The 18,315-nt window shown below is 46.3% G+C and overlaps 1 protein-coding gene across 11 annotated transcripts in view; it reads right to left on the bottom strand.

The window, feature by feature from the left end:
- The window catches only part of SCAPER (S-phase cyclin A associated protein in the ER), a 238,025-nt gene that overhangs the window by 177,992 nt on the left and 41,718 nt on the right, over nucleotides 1-18,315 (bottom strand). For all 11 annotated transcript variants that reach the window (XR_014785311.1, XR_014785312.1, XM_084816787.1 and 8 more), the window contains 3 exons: nucleotides 14,214-14,314; nucleotides 12,747-12,863; nucleotides 10,948-11,108 (listed from right to left, as the gene is read on the bottom strand). Coding sequence is in view for 9 of the 11 variants with exons in the window: in XM_084816787.1 (XP_084672913.1) it covers nucleotides 10,948-11,108; nucleotides 12,747-12,863; nucleotides 14,214-14,314 (379 nt within the window). In the remaining 2 variants the exon portion in view is untranslated. The remainder of the gene's footprint in view (nucleotides 1-10,947; nucleotides 11,109-12,746; nucleotides 12,864-14,213; nucleotides 14,315-18,315) is intronic.

Raw genomic sequence — 18,315 nt, 5'->3', positions numbered from 1 at the left:
CCTCAATCCAGCTCTAGATTCACAAAGCTTGATTAAGGGCACAATCCTATGGCCGCTAGACAATGGCTAGATGGCCATGGGATTTTTCGAGCTTGGAGCCAGTGCTCTGAGGTCAGTTCCCAGAAAACCGCCTCCCTGCCCCCTCCTCCACTGCCTTGTATGCAGCACGGCTCATCCCTGGCTCCATGCTCGTAAGAGCAGTGCAGAACGGGGAGACAGGGGGCGTTCCTGGGGGCAGGGAGGGAATGGCGGAAGCGTCTTTACAACACTTCCTATGCGCCTTCTGGCCTCCCCCGCCCATGGCGCCCCAGCAAGACAGCTGAAATTGGCCATCTAGCCACAAATGCAGGGCTGCTGGAGAGCAGAGTAGAAGATCCCCTCTGCACTCTGCCCGCCCCTGCACTGGATAGTTGGTTGCCTCCAAGTTCAGAGGCGGCTGACTAGCCCCATAGGATTGCTCCCTAAAGGTGCAATCCTATGCATGTTTCCACAGAAAAAAGTCCTGCAACTCCCAGCGTTCCCTAGCCAGGGGGAATCCTGAGAGTTGGACTTTTTTTGTTGTTGAAGCATGCATAGGATTGCACCTTTAGGGCGCAATCCTATGGGGACTGCGTAACTGTCTGACTACCTAGAAGAAAGATCTTGGGAATCTTGGGAAGAGAGTTCCATGACAATGTCAACTTCCAATAAAAACACATTTAAAAAGAGAGCACATGCTTTGCATGCAGAAGAATCCTCGTTCAATCTCTGGCATCTCAAGTAGGGATGGGGAAAAAACCCTGTCTGGAACACTACAGAGGCCCTGCCAGTCATTACAGTTCTGACCTAGAGGGACCAGCGGATTGACGTGGTACAAGGCGGTTTCCTATATTCCTAGGGATTAGGAAAGAGAGTGAAAATAAAACAGCTATAAGCGCAAAGCTTTACACAGATCTGTGCTGTGGCCACATTTGGAATACTGTATACAGTTCTGGTTTGGGATGCCCCACCTCAAAAAGGATACTGTACAGCTGGAAATGGTGCAGAAAACAGCAACCAAAATGATCAAGGAAATGGAGTGCATTCTCTCTTATGAAGAGCTGAACAGTTTGGGGATTTTCAGTTTAAAAAGGTGATGATTAAAGAGGGACATGTTATTATTTGTTTGTTACATTTATATCCCACCTTTTCTCCAAGGAGCCCAAGGTGATGTACACGATCCTTCTCCACTCCATTTTATCCTCACAACAACCCTGTGAGCTAGATTAGGCTGAGAGTCAGCGACTGGCCCAAAGTCCACCCAGTGAACTTCATGGCCAAGTGGGGACTAGAACCCGGGTCTCCTCAGTCCCAGCCCATCACTCTAAGCACTACACCACACTGGCTCTCATGTTACAGCTTTGTAAAAATTATGTGTGTGTGCGCAGAGAAGCAAAGAATTTTTAGCCACCTCTCAAGGTCACCCAACAAAACTGATTAGCAGACTCAGAACAGTCACAGGTACTTACTCACCCAATTAATAATTAACTTACTTCTCTGAATACCAAATGCTGGGGAAACAAATGGGGGGAAATGCCCTGCCTGTGGACTTCCTGAAAGAATCAGGCTGGCGGGTATCAGAAACAGGATGCTGGGGCAGCTAGTTAGCCCAACATCTGACCTATCAAGGTTCCTCTATGAACTTTATTTACTGCAATGTAAAACTACAGCTGTAGTTTTGCTTTTTCCTTATCTGTAATAACAAAAGATGTGTGTCTGTTTGTCTGTGCCATAGTGCCACGACCGTAGAACCTAGACACCTGAAACTTAACAGGCCCGCCTGTGCACCTTGGAGTTATTTCGTGTTTAAAATACATTAATTTAAATTAATTTAAATGTATCCATGGGATTGAAGCCTGCAGCAACAACTTCAGCCACTAGGGGAAGACGTCCCTAACCAGCACATTGCTTTGCAGTCCATACAGCTGCAGTCCAGGGGAGATTAGTAGGCCAAGGGACAGAGTTATATGGCTTCCCCCTATCCCTTGCCATGGAGTCCCCCTCTCCAGGCAAATGTAGTGGACAGACCCCTTCCTCAGTGTGCTATAGGGTGCACCATGACAGGGATGGGGCCTAGGGGTGGCAGCGGGCATGGCTTCACTCAGACGGGGCAGGCAGAATGTGTCCAACTCTGACACCTGTGTAGGCTTTCTTGAAGGCTTTGTTGTGTCAAACTGAGGGCTACTCCAACCTGTGCGAAGCCGGGTCCATTCACTCATTTCTCCAGAAATGAACTCAGAGGTGACTGCCTATCCAAAGCAAGGCAGGAAAGGCATGGGGGGGATCGTTCCCTCCGTGCCTCTCCTGCCCTGCAATTTTCTAGCAGAAAATTTCTAGACAGCCATTTTTGGATGTGTCGTACACGCAGCTCCACTTTCCCCGCCCCAGAACATCCCCAGCCCCGCCCCTTTTCAGTTGCTCCATGCTCCTCTTCTGAGTGTGGACGACGGGGCTTCTCCATGCTGCCTCTGAGGCAGCGCAGACGTGGGGCAAGGTCAGTTTTCCGGGAACTGACCTCTGAGCGTGGGCTCTGAGGTCGGTTCCCAGAAAACAGCATATCCTATGGCCCTCTAGACAGTGCCATAGGATTGCTCCCGCCGAGGAGTTAGACAGAGGACTTACATTCATTGTTAGTGTGACAGCCAGTTCCTTGTCCGCTTAGATATGATTGATTGGTCTGCCTTTGTTCAAGTTTATGTATAATCTCTTATTTTTAGAAAGCTGTATTTTCATACATGTTTCACATGTATTAACTGAAATTGATACATTCTATCACGTTGACATTTTTCTTCTTTTTATGATTTGTTTTGCTTTGTTCTGTTGCAATCTACAATAAAACAATTAATTTTTTTAAATGATTGAAACAAAAGGGTGTTAACTCATTAGCCTCCACGCATACACTATATGCATATGAGGGGAGAACAGAACATGCAGACTTCCTAGTCAGGTGGAGAGTGTATACACGTGTACACCAAGCTGTACATGTACAAGCTCTCCTTTCCTATGGCCCAGAGAGTGCATGGATGTATGGGCACTAGGGATGTTCCAGTGGGGAATCCCCAGTGGGCACCGTTCTGGTGGGGAATCTGCCTGGGGGGGGCGATCCGTTCCTCCCCCCCAGAATCCTCCAGAGCAGCTCCGCTCCACGAGGATTCTGAAGAGCCACCTGGCTTGAGGACCACTTACCTGGAGCCGTTCTCCTCCGCGCCAATTGCCATTTTTTAAAATAGAGCCGTGAATCTTGCGTATAAGTCTATGTGTCTATGGGCACATCCTGCCTATCACCATTTTTTTTTTTTTAAGGCAACTGACATGGAGAACGGCTCCGGTTAAGGAAGCAGCCAAGTGCCGTTCTGCAGACAATCCTCCAGATGTGGACGTAAGTGCAGCTGCTTGAACTTGATGGCCTTGTAGGCCCCTTCCAACCCTATGAATCCTCATTTGAATCTGCGGCGGATTTCTCTAACATCACTAATGGGCACAGGCAGCAGGTGTGGTCCTGCTCCTCCATATACCATATGCACGGAGGCTAACTAGTAAACTGCCCTAGGGTTGCTATCCGGAACACACTTATTCTGAAGTAGTCCCAATAATATCAGTGGGATGGCTCTTAGGTAAATATTGCAGTGTTTACTCAAAACTATTAGGTCACTAGGATAAGATAAATAATGAATTACTATATACACTTACTTGGGAGTAGGTCCCACAATGAAGGCTACTTCTGAGTAGGGATATTGGACAAATCTGCAATGGAACCAAATGTCAAGGGCTCCTTGGAGGCCTCTCTCAGTCTAATCCAGTAGCTAAGTCCAGACACAGACAAAGGGATTCCTTTCAAAGCTTTATTCTTCTTTTACAACTTAACAACTATACCGTTTGCAACTAGATCTGAGCAGCACAGTACCTATGCCCTAAGTTGGAACAGCTGGTCCCCGTTTGAAAGGGAATTACTGGCAGACCCCTCAACTTAAGGACTAGGGAGAGTCCCTCCCCTTTTCCCTTGGAGCCTCTGGGCGCAGCCGTTGTTTGCGTGCCAACCGGGCACTGCGCCTCCTTTCCGCGCCCTCCATCTGGCGCCACTCTCTGTGTCTGCGTCGCGCATCCACCAAGTCTGCTATCTCTGCTCGGTCACTTCCTGGACTGCTTTCTAATCTAGGAATGCTGGTGGGAGGAACCTCCGTCAGCTGTTGGCCCTGGGAAAGAGGAGCGTGCTCCTCTCCCAGGAGCGACTGCTCTTCCTCAGAATCAGAACTACTCTGGGATTCTATGGGCTCAGTGTCCACCCTGACATCATCCCCGCTCCCATGAGGCCCCCCCTCATGCTCCTCCCCTGGGGCCCCAGGTTTGTGGGGGTACTGCTGGTGGAAGCGCCTCAGCAGCAACGGAGCATGCACATTTTCCGCGGGTTCCCAGGATCGCTCATCAGGCCTGTCCCAAGAATGAGGTACTGCAGCTGCCGCCAGGCTTTGAGGGGGAAGAATCAGAGAGGCGGGGGGAAGTTTCCTCACTCCCTGGCTGGACATCAGGCTTACGAGAAAGAGCATCCGCTTGTAGGTTGTCTGAGGCCTTCACATGGCAAATCTTAAGGTGGAACCGAGAAAAAAAAAGCGACCACCTAATCTGCCGCTGGTTTGGCATGGGCTGTCTGAAGATGTTCCAGGTTGCGATGGTTGGTTCTAACTTCGACTGGGTGCTGTGCCCCCTCCAGGAGATGATGCCAGGTCTCCAAAGCGGACTTGATGGCCAACAGTTCCTTCTCCCAGATGGTATAATTCCTCTCAGACATGGTCAGTTTCCTGGAGTGGTAGGCGCAGGGTTGCAGCCCGCCGCCCTCCTGATCAGGCTGAAAGAGCACCGCCCCCGCCGCGAAGTCAGAGGCATCAGTTTGCACTACAAAAGGCTTCCTCAGGTCGGGATGTAACAGGATCGGCTCAGAACTGAAAAGCCTCTTAAGTTCCTCGAAAGCTTGTTGGGCAGATGCCGTCCAATGAAAAGGAGATTTCTTGCCCTTAAGGAGGTCCGTGAGAGGAGAAGTGAGCCGAGCAAAACTGGGCAGGAACTTTCTGTAAAAATTAGCAAAACCCAGAAAACGTTGCAAGTCCTTCTTGGTGGACGGAGCCTGCCAGGAGAGGACAGCCTGGACCTTTGCAGGATCCATCCTGATACCGTCAGCTGAGATAATGTAGCCAAGAAAGTCCAAAGTGGTTAGGTCAAACGCACATTTTTCCAGCTTGGCATAAAGATGGTTCTTGTGGAGGCGCTGGAGTATGGCAGAGACATGGAGCTGATGGGCATCGGAGTCCTCAGAAAATATAAGTAAATAATTGAGATAAACAATGAGGAAAGTGTCCAAATAGTCCCTGAAGATGGCATTCATAAAACGCGAAAAAGTGGGAGGGGCGCAGGCGAGCCCAAAGGTCATTACTAGGTATTCATACGCTCCGTACCGGGTCCCGAAACAGGTCTTCCGCTCATCCCCCTCCCAGATGCAAATGAGATTATATGTGTTACGCAGGTCCAACTTTGTGAAAACCTTGGCTCGCCCCAGGCGCTCCAGCATCTCTGGTATGAGGGGTAGGGGGTACTTGTCAGGGAGGGAAACGGAATTTAGACTTCTGAAATCGTGCACCGGCCTGAGTTCTCCAGATCTCTTGGCCACAAAGAAGGTAGGAGCGCAGGCGGGGGAGGAGGAGGGGCGAATGAAACCGCGTTTGAGATTTGTGTCCAAAAACTCCCGCAGAGCTCAAAGTTCCGGCTCCGACATCGGATAGAGCCGGCCAGCGGGAATGGTCGCCCCCGGAATGAGGTTAATGGCACAGTCAAAAGGGCGGTGGGGGGGAAGCCGGTCAGCCTCCGTCTTGTCAAACACATCCCGAAAAGCGGCATATTTCTCTGGGAGGATGACGGTCGCTGAAGGAATGCCAGAACCAGACAAGGAGGGGGAGGAAAGGGTTAAGGCCTGGGCTGGGACTGGCGCCTCCTCCGGGAGGCAATGCTCCCAGCAGTAGGGAGACGCAAACTCCACTTGCTGAAGTCCCCAAGAAATCTGAGGGTTGTGCTTAGAGAGCCAGGAAACACCCAGCACGATTGGGTATAAGGGAACCTTGGCTAAGTGAAACTGAATCTGCTCAATGTGGGACTGGGTGCGCATAGTGAGCAGAACTGTAATCCGGGTCACCGAGCCTGAAGAGAGAGGACGCCCATCAATGGTCTCCACTGCCAAGGGGGCAGAAAGGGGCAGGGTAGGAATCTTGTGGAAAAGGGCAAAGGTCTCATCCATGAAACTGGTCGTTGCCCCCGAGTCCACTAACGCTAGGGCCTCCACCCCCCCCCTGAGAGGAGCGGAGGTGAACATGCAACAGCAGATGGGAGGGTGGGGGGGGTTGGGGAAGGCACCCACCCGGTGGGGAACTGACCCCCACAACGGAGGCCCCCAACAAGCCTGGGGGGCAGCCTAGTCAGGCCTGGGGACGAGGAGGAGGGGGAAGGAGAGGAGGAGGAGGAGGGGGGGGAGGCAGCGGAGCAGTGGATTTCACTCGGCAGGTCTTGGCGGAATGCCCCAGCTTTCCACATCGAAAACATCGGCACTCAGCACGGCGGCGCTCGAACTCCGCTGGTGGCAGCAAGGCTCGAGTAGCTCCCAGCTGCATCGGGGTCTCCTCTACCCCCAGCGCTGGAGCGGGGGGTGGGGGAGGAGGCAGGAAACGTGGGGGAATGGGAGGAGGGAAATACCGGCCCCCGGTGCCCTGCCGGGTCTGCCGGCGCCCCTCCAGCCGACCATCTATCTGAAGGCAGGTCTGGATGAGCTCCTCCAAAGTAGGCGGGCTGGGCGCACGCGCTAACTCATCTAAAATCTCGTCGTTTAAACCATCCAAAAACTGAGCCACTAGCGCGGCATTATTCCACTGTAAATCCTGCATCAGCAAGCGAAAGGTTGTCGTGTAGCTGGAAACTGAGTCTTTACCCTGCCGGAGGCGGCGAATCTCCTGAGAAGCCGTCTGCGTGCACAGGGGGTCACCGAAGAAACGTGCCATGGCTGTCATGAAACCTTGATAGTCCCCGAGCAGGGGGTCATTAGCAAGAAGAAGTCCCGAAGCCCATTTAGCTGCCATGCCTGACAGTAAGTTAATGATGAAACCCACACGAACCTGTTCCGTCTGGAAATCCCCAGGCCTAAGACGCATGTACAGCTCTGATTGGGCCCTGAAAATCTGAAAAAGTCCTTTCTCACCAGAAAACTTCTCTGGCAATGCCACTGGGCACTTGCGGCGTGGGGGAAGCGGAGGTGGGGGGTGTTGAAACACAGCTTGTAGATTTTGCATGGCTGCCGTCAGTTGAGCCATCTGATCACGGAGCAACTGGTTCTCTTGCACCAGAGCTTGCACCGCTGGGTCCCCGGTGCCCTCCATAAGGCAATCGGAGAGAAAGAGAGAGGAGAGAAAGAAAAAAAAAAGAGGAACGGGGACCAAGCTGTCAAGGGCTCCTTGGAGGGCTCTCTCAGTAGCTAAGTCCAGACACAGTAATCCAGTAGCTAAGTCCAGACACAGACAAAGGGATTCCTTTCAAAGCTTTATTCTTCTTTTACAACTTAACAACTATACCGTTTGCAACTAGATCTGAGCAGCACAGTACCTATGCCCTAAGTTGGAACAGCTGGTCCCGTTTGAAAGGGAATTACTGGCAGACCCCTCAACTTAAGGACTAGGGAGAGTCCCTCCCCTTTTCCCTTGGAGCCTCTGGGCGCAGCCGTTCTTTGCGCGCCAACCTGGCACTTTGCCTCCTTTCCGCACCCTCCATCTGGCGCCACTCTCTGCGTCTGCGTCGCGCATCCACCAAGTCTGCTATCTGTGCTTGGTCACTCCCTGGACTGCTAACTAAACTAGGAATGCTGGTGGGAGGAATCTCCGTCAGCTGTTGGTCCTGGGAAAGAGGAGCGCGCTCCTCTCCCAGGAGCGACTGCTCTTCCTCACAACCAGAACTACTCTGGGATTCTATGGGCTCAGTGTCCACCCTGACACCAAATGAGCTCGGATTTTCATGAATCCTACCCACGGATTCCGCAGCAGCCTGGCTTTTCCCCTGTTGGGTGGATTCCGCAGACCAGTTTTCTAACTTTCCCAAATTTTGCGCAAATTTCATTGTAGAAATATACACAAAATTTAAAAACCAGCCAAAAATGTGTATTTCCCCCATAGGCAAAAGTGTGAAAATGCGCATTTTGGGGAAATATGCGCATTTCTGCATGTGCGATTTTGCACAAATGCGAATTTGTGCAAATTTGGAAACAAAAAAATCCAGTTCCATTGATGGGCAGACAATGGAACAAAAGGCACCTGATAATCCGCAGAACACAGATGGAACAGATTTTACACATCTGTACATCCCTACTTCTGAGTAGGTATGTATATGCTTGAACTGCTACTCTCTCAAAAAACTCCAGGTTTTCCAACATAACATCTCTCAGCCAAACAGACTTTTGAAGCAAAAGAAACCAAAACAGGATAAAGCACCACCTGTACTCAATGAACAAACCATCCATTATCACTTTTAACATAGTTCTTTTACCCGGGTCTCTACAGACACATGGTCTACCTATCAGCTTTTTCTTGAAGGGCATTGGCCAAACACTGCTCTTGGGAGGCACTTGTACACTTCTAAACCTGTGAAACTCAACACCTTTTTGTTTTTTTAATAGTGCTCCCTGATGTCTGTGATGATGTATAAAAAGGCTGTGAGGATTGTTTTTTTAAAAAAAGAAAAGAAAGAAACTTTAAAAAAAATACTAAGAAATAATATTATTTCTTTTCTTTTTCTTTTTCAGAGTTAGGTAAGAAGTCAACACAGTCAAAGGAAAACAGCCAAAAAACAGTCTTGTGGCACCTTAAAAACTAAGATTTATTGTGGAATATAAATGTGTGTGGACTAGAGTTTATATCCCAATGACTCTGTTAGTCTTTTAAAAAGTGTCACAAGACTCCTGCAGCAAAAAAAGAAAAGAAAAAAAAGCCAGACTAGCAAAGCTACCCCTTCTGACATATTTAAGCCAGATCTCCTTTTTTAATTTATTCAAATAAATTAGCGTTTAAGTTGGCTTTTAATGTAGGGGTGTGGGACCTCTGGCCCTCCAGATCTTGTTGGACTCCAATTCCCATCAGCCCTAATCAGTATGGCCAATGGGCAGTGATGTCGTGAGTTGCAGCCCAGCAACATCTGGAGAGCCACAGGTTCTCCAACTCTGTTTTAAATGGGTAAACATTGGCAAAAATTCTAGAACAAAACACTGGACATAAGCTTTAGTTGTCCCTATTTACCAGGAACAGATTCTATCTTCTTGTACCTGTCCCTCATAAGTCACTAGCCCTATTTTTGTCTAGTTCAAACTGTTAGGGTGAGTTGCTGGAGTTGACATCCCTCCAAGGTTAGCTCTCTCCACAGAGTCTCTAGAGCAGCCTTCCCCAACCAGGTTCCTTCCAGATGTTTTGGACTTCAACTCTCATCAGCCCCAGCCAGCATGGCCAATGGTCAAGCATGCTGGGAGTTGTCATCCAAAACTTCTAGAGGGCAGCAGGTTGGGGAAATCTGCTCTAGAGTTTAAATCTCTGAGCAGCCTCTAGTGTACATGCATATAAATGCCTGCACATGAACACAAAGATACCATGCAATGTACCACCAACCCAATTATTATTATTATTGATAATATCTTAAATTTATGTATCTCTTCCCATCTCAAAAAGCAGACTTGAAGCGACTTACACACACAGTACAGAAATATGTGATTAATATAACAGGAGGATTGTGCGTGCGTGTGGAGAAATCCATATATACCAGTCAGCACAATAGTACAAATAAAAATAAATACCATAAAAACATGAACTAAAAGCAATACAATAAAACAAGTGTTCATCCACAAATACACAACAGCTCTCCCCTCTACCCCCAGCCTAGTATGAACATCAGAAAAGAAGCCCCAAACCCTTGGGCCTTAACTAATGTCCAAATGCCTGGGGAAATAAGTTCGCACACTGCAGCTACCAAGATATAATTGATCTGTTGATAACATATTGTTTTTCTCGTATATCTTTAACCCAAAGAACCATCACCCCTTTGGCATTCAAAAAAATGGAGGATGGGGCTATTGCAGACTAAAGAGATACAGAACAAGGCTTCAGCAGGGTGTAATCGTGGAGGGGGAAGGAGTTTCAGGAAGGGATGCTTGGCATGAGAGTTGGGGTGTAACAAGGATGCTCCTGTTTTGATCTGCGAAATGTTACAGAGTATGGAATGAAGATTATATTTTGTTGATGGCTTAATCTGATCACTTTCATTCAATCAAAAGCAATGTACTGGAGCTGAAGGTTGATTAGCCAAGATCATACTGGGCTGATGCAGATGCAGCTCTAAACCAGTTTAGTATTTCAGGGACCAGCGTTAGCGAGCATCGGGCTTGCACGCTCGTCCTTCCCAGGCACAGCTGTGAGAAGTTTGAAAGCTTTCGCTTCTATTTTAGATTAACAGCAGTTTGCCATGTTGTCTGAACCCAGACAAACCCTGGTAATCTTCACTGCGGTTATTAGAATCAAGCTAACTTTAAACCACAGTTTCTGAAGCTGTCTTGTTTTCACTAAATACAGTTTAAACTACAGTTTTCACTAACCATAGTTAATCTTAAAGTAATCCTAGGGTTTGGATGACATGATAAACCATGGCTAATCTAAAACAGAAGGGAAATCTTCCAGTTTCCTCCTCACGGACATGCCAGATAAAAGAAGAAGGGGAAGTGCCCAAGACTGAGGCTCACTGCAGCTCATTCTCCTCACATTAATCAAGATGACATCCAAAATGCAGCCATTATTGCCTTGTGTATTCCACTTTTAAACCAGAGCGTTAGCAAACCTATTCTAAATAATCAGGTCACTTAGAGACACTTGCCATTTCTCCGGGAAGATTTCTGCACTGGGGCTGGCACGCACGTTTGCGCTGTTGCCATCTCTCTACTGGGAACCGTTGCTGTATGACTGGCTTTCACTTTGTCTGCCCAACTTACACCCGACGGAGCCAGAAGATTAGACGTCACTGTTGCAGGTGGAGTCCTAAGGGGAGAAAAAGTCACAGAGCCAACTATTTCATTAGAACAGTTTGACACTTTCTGCATCAGCCTTCCTCAATCTGGTTCACTCCAGATGGTTTGGACTTCAGCTCCCATCAGTCCCTGCCAATATGGCCAATGGTCAGGAATTCTGGGAGTTGTAGTCCAACACATCCGGAGGGCACCAGGTTGGAGAAACCTGTTCTACATCCTCTTACAGCCTTTCACTTTTCAAGACTCCACTTGACTTCCATTGGCTCAGTTTAATATGTAGCATCTCCTCCCGCCCCCCCCAAACCAAAATTAGCAATGGATGCAAAACTGAACACCACTGAGCTAAAAACTGGAAAAATATAGATGAACTCATGCAACTAGTTTAGTGCACTAAGCTGATTTTATCCAACTGTCCGGAATCAGAGGTGCACAGAGTTCCCTGCAGAAGATATTTGTGGATGAAAGGTCTCTAGGACTGTTGCAAAACAAATGTTTGAGGTTTGCCAAACTTATGCTTACTTCTAAAACTAGAACATATTGCCTCTTCCCATGAACTACTTTTCCACTGGTTTCTCCACTGATAAATAACAGCAAAAGAGGCAAACCTGTGCTTTTCACACCGGAGCCCATTTCACATTCAGATCTTGCAACCCAAAAGGCCCTCCCATGCTCTCAGCTGTGCATGTGAAGACAGCCATTTTCATGGAATTTTAAATAAATATTATTCCGTCCAATAGCAAATTCAGGTGGTGAGTGCCAACAGAAATGGAGTCAAAACAGGGCCAATGAGAAACAAGAGGAGGTATCAGCATGTCTCGAGGACCCTAAGGTTTGCAAAAGTACAGTCATTAAAAGAAAAAGAAACCCCAAAGGGGAAAAACAAAACAGCCTTATACTGCACGTACTCAATAGCAAAGGAATGCTGAATGTCAGTTGGAAAAGGAGAAATGGAATGCCCCTGCTCACTAACAGCTTATAGTATCCTGGAGGAGGGCAAGGCTGGTAAACAGGAACCCTGAACAGATTCATTCCTATTAGCAGGCAAGAATACAATGCAGTATTTTTGCACATTGTGCTTCTCATACGTTCGCTTCCTCCCACAGATGCTGGATTTGGTGTATAACCAAATCAGGGTACTCAGTTGTGAAACATTTATCTCTCTCCCCCACTAGCAGCAGTATTTATTGTTCATCAAAACTATCATAAACTTAATTAACATTCATTGTTCAGGATCCTTCACTTGCAGGGGCAATTTGAAAGTGGCAACTGCACATATTTTGTCCATTGTGTTATAGAAGAAAATGCTTACCAATCTTGCTCAATGTGTTAACATGACATTTACCTTTTTTTAATGTTAAGCTCACTGAAGTACACTATTACAGAACACTGAACTTAATATTGCCTTGGAGTTTAACATTTTTTTCCTTTGCTGGAAGACAAATCAAGGTAAGTGAAGGTTGGCAACCAAGGCTACAGCAAGCAATCTGTCAATTGAACAGATCATTCTAAAGCAGCCTTCCACAAGCATGCTGGCTCAGGGATGATGGGAACTGTAGTCCAACACATCTGGAAGGGATCAGGTTGTGGGAGGCTATTCTAAGGCTTGGTTTTAACCCTTGAAATCGTAAAGGTGTCTTAGGTTTCATACCCAAAGTTTAGACTTCTTCGAGCATTTGATGTCACACTGATCCTGTCGGTTGACGGGCTTGGAATAACATGGCGTCCTGGAGACATCTTCTTTACTTCCCATGCTAGCGAAGTCGGTCTGCAAATTAAATATGGAAATCTAAGCAAAAACTATGAATTGACATCCATACTTTACCTTCAATTAACATCGCACCGCTGCATTTCATAAAGCAAGAGGTAGGCAATGCAAGGCCCACACAATGGCCCTGGTCTCATGTAATGACAACCCAAGCTTTGTTGTTAGGTTAACTCTAAGTTGTTTGTTCATCAACAACCCAGAGTTCTGGGTTTGTACGCTGCATCAAACAACCCAGGAACGGGGCATTCCTGGGTTGCTGGAAAAACCAGCTGCAATGCGGAAGCACCGAGTGTGTGGGAGACAGCAACCTTGCTTGCTCCAGCATGGCCCCAGCAATTCATGGGTTAAACAACCCATGAATTGGCATTACATGCAAAGCAGGTCACTGTATGCAGCCTTCTTGCATTTCATTCTCCCTTGACCTCACTGCTAACCTTTCTTTTCTTCTCCTCCCTACACCCCCACATATATCTTCCACTTCAGGATAACATTCCATGCACCTGATGAAGTGGACTCTGATCCATGAAAGATTATGCCATAATAAATGTGTTGGTCTTTAAGGTGCCACATGCAGGAATGCTGGAGGAATTTGGTGGTCTACATTCTGAAGTGAACTCACCTGATGTGCCCCTCCTAGATTATGCATGTTTAGACAGAAACATCTCCTACGACTCCCAGCATGCCCCAGCCAACTTCTCTGGGAGTTGTAGGACTTTTTTCTGTCCAAACATGCATAGGTTTGCACCTTACGTATTTTACTGAGGCATAAGCTTGCATAAGCAAGTGCCCACATCTTAATAAGAACAATGGTCCTACTGATTCTCATACCTGGTGATCTTACTCAATACACAAAGTGAAGGGAGATGCAATAGTGTAGCATTAATTTTACCTTTTAATGACACAGACTGGAGGGCATTCCTATGGCCTGGTTCAGTTATCATGGCCAAACCACAGTTCAGCTTTCAGGGCTGTGTCTCAGACATGCACACTGCCTCCTTCCTGCTCCCAGAGATCCTCCTGCATCATTTTCCAATTCTCATTAACTATAGCTGTGCTGCGACATTCAAGATCAGGCAAACTTTGGTTACGGCAAACCTTAGTTTGCCTCCAAACCTAGTTCAAACCATGGTTTCCTATTCTGGTTCAGGTGCAAACTACAACATTATGGCAAACTGTGTTTATTGCAAAGTAGGATACATGATGAGAGGGAAAAGCATGCAAGCCTGATGTACAACCCTGACAGTTACACTGTGGTTTGACCACAATGTGTCAGTATCTGATCTGGGAGTCACACATGTAGAATGAAATAAAGTGCGTGCCATGTAGAAAATAAAACGTTTTTCCTATTACCTGCTTTGGGCATCTGCCTTCTCTAGCTTCTCCTGTAGCTGTATCCAATCAATCAAAGCCTTGAAATCTCGTACATAATTATCTAGCATCATCAGCACCTCCTACAACAGAAAAGCTTTATCAAAAGAGCAGTTCACATATCCCGTGAAAAGCAACAAATAAATTCACAAGTAGTAATCTAAGAGTAAATAACTATACAGCCTCTTAATAGCATTTATTCTATGCAATGCTTCATGCTGTATCATATATGGATACTCAACACAGGACACGAGGCTGCAAATTTCCCCACCCACACTCCAGTACATTGGCTAGTAATTTGGAGATGAGGAAACTCACAGTGTAATGACATGCCACATGTTCAGTATACCTAAACTTTATGAGGAAGAGAAGACATGGAGCTGCCATTTTCAGCAGTAGCCTCACTTCATTTGTAACGACTAGCTCTGCCTTCTGAAATAGCACAGTGTTGACTGGAATGCAGGGATTGACCTGTGGTTGGACGGCCTTGCACTTATTTATTAAATTTATACCCTGCCTTTCTACCAGGAATTGGCACTTTTACAGGGGGGATGGGGCTAGGTCCCTTCCAGTTCTGCAATATGTACGGGGGAGAACCTCAGTCTACCACTGCACTGCTGTCATCCACTACCCTATAGCTCACCATTGCCCATTGTTGAATGCAGGGACTGAGCATTACAAAATGACCAGTAGGGTTAGCTGGGCAGGGTGTGGCAGTTCCCTGATGAAAAACTCAACCTGTCCAGTTCCCCTGTCCTTCTCTAAGCCATGATCTTTCAAAGTTACAAGGACTGCATCTGACAGAGGACTGCAGCCCTACTTCCAAGTGGCCAATGTACTATCCCTGTAAGGCTGCAAGTCATTGCCAGCTCCAGATTTGAGAGGCCTTTGGCAAAATGCCTTCACTACTCCCTCTCTTAGTAGTTCCACCAACTTGTCACTGTCACCATTGCGCATTAGTTTGTCCTCTCCTTCTGGGCCCAATCTACACAACTGGCAGGACAGGGCAAGGAAAGCAGAAGATGCTGCTCCCTACCTTTGTACGAATGCTTGGAGAGGGCAGGTGAACAGGCAGCAAGCAACAATGACAAGGAACAGGAGGAGGGGCAGAGCCAAAGGTTCCAGGCCCCTACTGATGTGTGGGCCACACAAGAGCCCAACAAGGCTGATCCCTGACCCAGTCCTGGCTGCAATACTGAAAAGGCCTTGTTCACATACTGGGAAGACTGGATTTAGGCAGCCTCATCCCTGAAGGCAGTGATAATGACTGGGAATAGCTAATGGGAAAGGGATAGCAGAGAGGAATCCAAAATATGGGGGGTGGGAATATCCCATAACAAATGCTTGAGTGTGACTGAATTCATGCATACAATTCCATTTATACTCATAGTCACTTTATAAACTGCATTTCTCACATTGTGCTCAAAGCAGCTCACAGAAAATAGAGGAACAAAGTAATAGCACAATAGCCGTAATGCATCATAAACATTACAATACGCTGCAACTACAGTGACAGTTCAACAATTCACAGGTCTTTTAAAATATATACCAACATTTTAAAATGAGTACAAAACATACCCCATAGGTCAATGAACAATATCCAATACCAGTAACATCAACATTAAAGCCTAATGTTGATGTTAAAGCCTAAAACTAAGTAACTCATTTGGTAGGCCTAACGATACGATGCCTCATGCAAATCAAACTAGCAACAAGAAAAAAGATAAAAAGGACAAAATTAAATTATCCTTGGCAGCAGACTCCAACCAAGCCAGGCCAAGCACACTATATTGCTATATACTAACAAAATGTCCAACTAAAAGCCCCTTTTTGACTTCTAGAAGGTCTCTTGTAGGCAATTCACATCCTGCACACATAAAAAGATCAATTTAAGGACTGTAATTTACATTATTAAGTAGGGAGAAGTAAAGATCTGCTGGATTTATGCCAATTCAGGCGATCCGAATACTGCCACTTTGTATGCCTGTATGTTTTCCATCCTGTGCAGAAACAATGGGATTGCAATGGTGGTGGCTCAGACCCAAGACGCCTTAATTAAGGTTCCATAGACATCAAGCCAAATAAATCTAACTCTCTTTTATTCTAGCCCTGCCATCCATTCTCTTTATGATCTGAATAATATTTTACATCACCTCTTATGTGGGTCATCTCCAAGGCTGTTTTTGAAAGGAAAACCCACGCACACATATAACAGCTGTGACAACTCCAGGATGAATTATCAGAATTTGAATAGCGAAAGGGTTAGCTGTGATAATATACTGTGTTAGTATATGAGCTGAGTGTCCTATCATCACATTTGTGCATTTATGAACCTAAGTGGCTCCAATGACAGGGAGGAAGAGATGTCGCATATCTCACAGTTGCTCCAAACAGCCCTCTCCTGACATCAGAACTTCAAAGCCATCTAGATTCGTAATAAATAATCACCTCTTGTGTCACAGCTTCAAATGTGTTGCATTCTATTGGAGTTACTCTTGATATGCTTCTGCTTATGGTCTATGTAGCTCTGGTAAAGATTTCACAGATGATGAGAGCTCTAATGCTTCTCAGGATGGGCTGTTACTTCACACACACGAAGGAAATAAGCTATGGGGCGAGGGGGTGTCACAAGCTATCTCCTCCCACCACCCTGCACAACAGCGGATTCACTTACAGTTTAGCAGCAACCATAGTTTGCCGTTATGTCTGAATCTGCAAACTATGGTTAGCTCTCGCCTTCCAGAATGGGAAACCATGGTTTACAGTGGACTTCCAATTCTGGTCTGAAGGGCAAATGCTAACTATGTTTTGCCAATTCAGACATCATGAAAATCTAGAGTTAGTGCTAAAATGCAAATTTTAAAAGGAGCTGTGCACAAGAGGTGGGGAGAAGGAAGTACATGACCCCACATCCATTTCCAATCCTCCAAACCATGGTTTGTAGGATCACCTGAATGGAGACACTTTGATGTTTTAAAACTACAGAGGTTTCCTCCAATGGAAAAACTGCATAAGGTTCCAAAGGCTCCCATTCTGCCTTTCTGTAATCCTCTGAGACAAAAAGGGCTTGCTTTGAGACAAAACACGAAGCAAAGACAGCTCACTGGACCAAAAGCCCAGCGCAGCCCTTTATTCTCAGCATCATAGGAGGTAATTATTCAGATAGGGACCTGAACATACAAATACATTTTTTTTGCTTTCACACAAAAGGACAAAGATAGGAAACAAGATTTCATAACATTTCAAAGCCAGCAACACTTTAAGAAGTAATTATTTCACCCACTACAATGCCTTTACACAAATTACATCATGTTATTAAAATTAGGGCTGCAAACATTAATCAGTTGAATAGATTAATCAACTAAATTAATAAACTAGAGGCAGTGTGGTATAGTGGCTACAGTGCTGGACTGGGAGTTGGGAAATCTAGGTTCTAGTCCCTACTCAGCAATGGAAGCTCACTTTGGGCCAGTCACAAACTCTAAGCCCAACCCACCTCACAGGGCTGTTGTTGTGAGGATAAAAAGGAGGAGGATTATGTACGCTGCCTTGGGTTCCTTAAGGAGGAAAAAAGGTGGGCTATAAATGAAATAAATAAATAAATACTCTTTCGTTGATTAATTGGACTAGGCCAATTTTAATGAGAGTCACTGAGTGTTAAGGCCTAACGTTATTTTTGAAACTATATTTATTCAGCTAAGTTAGTGTAATAAAGAATTAAAAAAGGAAATATTAAAGATGCCCTTTCCTTACAACAACATCCCAAAACTTCCTTCCATATCTAAAAAATGGTAAACATAATTTTATTCATGGAAATCACTAGCGCAAGTTGTGGTGATGACCTCTCGATTACAACAATCCTATACATGTTTATTCAAAACCACCATATTTAGAATGGTGCTCTTATTCCCAGGTTGGAGCACACAGGACTGCATCCTTACATAGATTTAAAACAGGATTAGAAAATTCAAAATGGAACCCTCATGTTCACAAGGGCTGGAAACACCAGTTGCTTAGGGGTGGCCAGCAGCCGTGGAGGGCCACTGCCTTCATGTTCCACTTGCAGGCTTCCTGGAAACATCTG

The sequence above is a fragment of the Heloderma suspectum genome, chromosome 11, assembly GCF_057233095.1.
Source record: "Heloderma suspectum isolate Gila_16-S chromosome 11, 16-S_ref, whole genome shotgun sequence".
Lineage (NCBI taxonomy): Eukaryota > Metazoa > Chordata > Lepidosauria > Squamata > Helodermatidae > Heloderma > Heloderma suspectum.
Note: the sequence above shows the minus strand (reverse complement) of the source record. Positions and strands in the feature narration are given on the sequence as shown.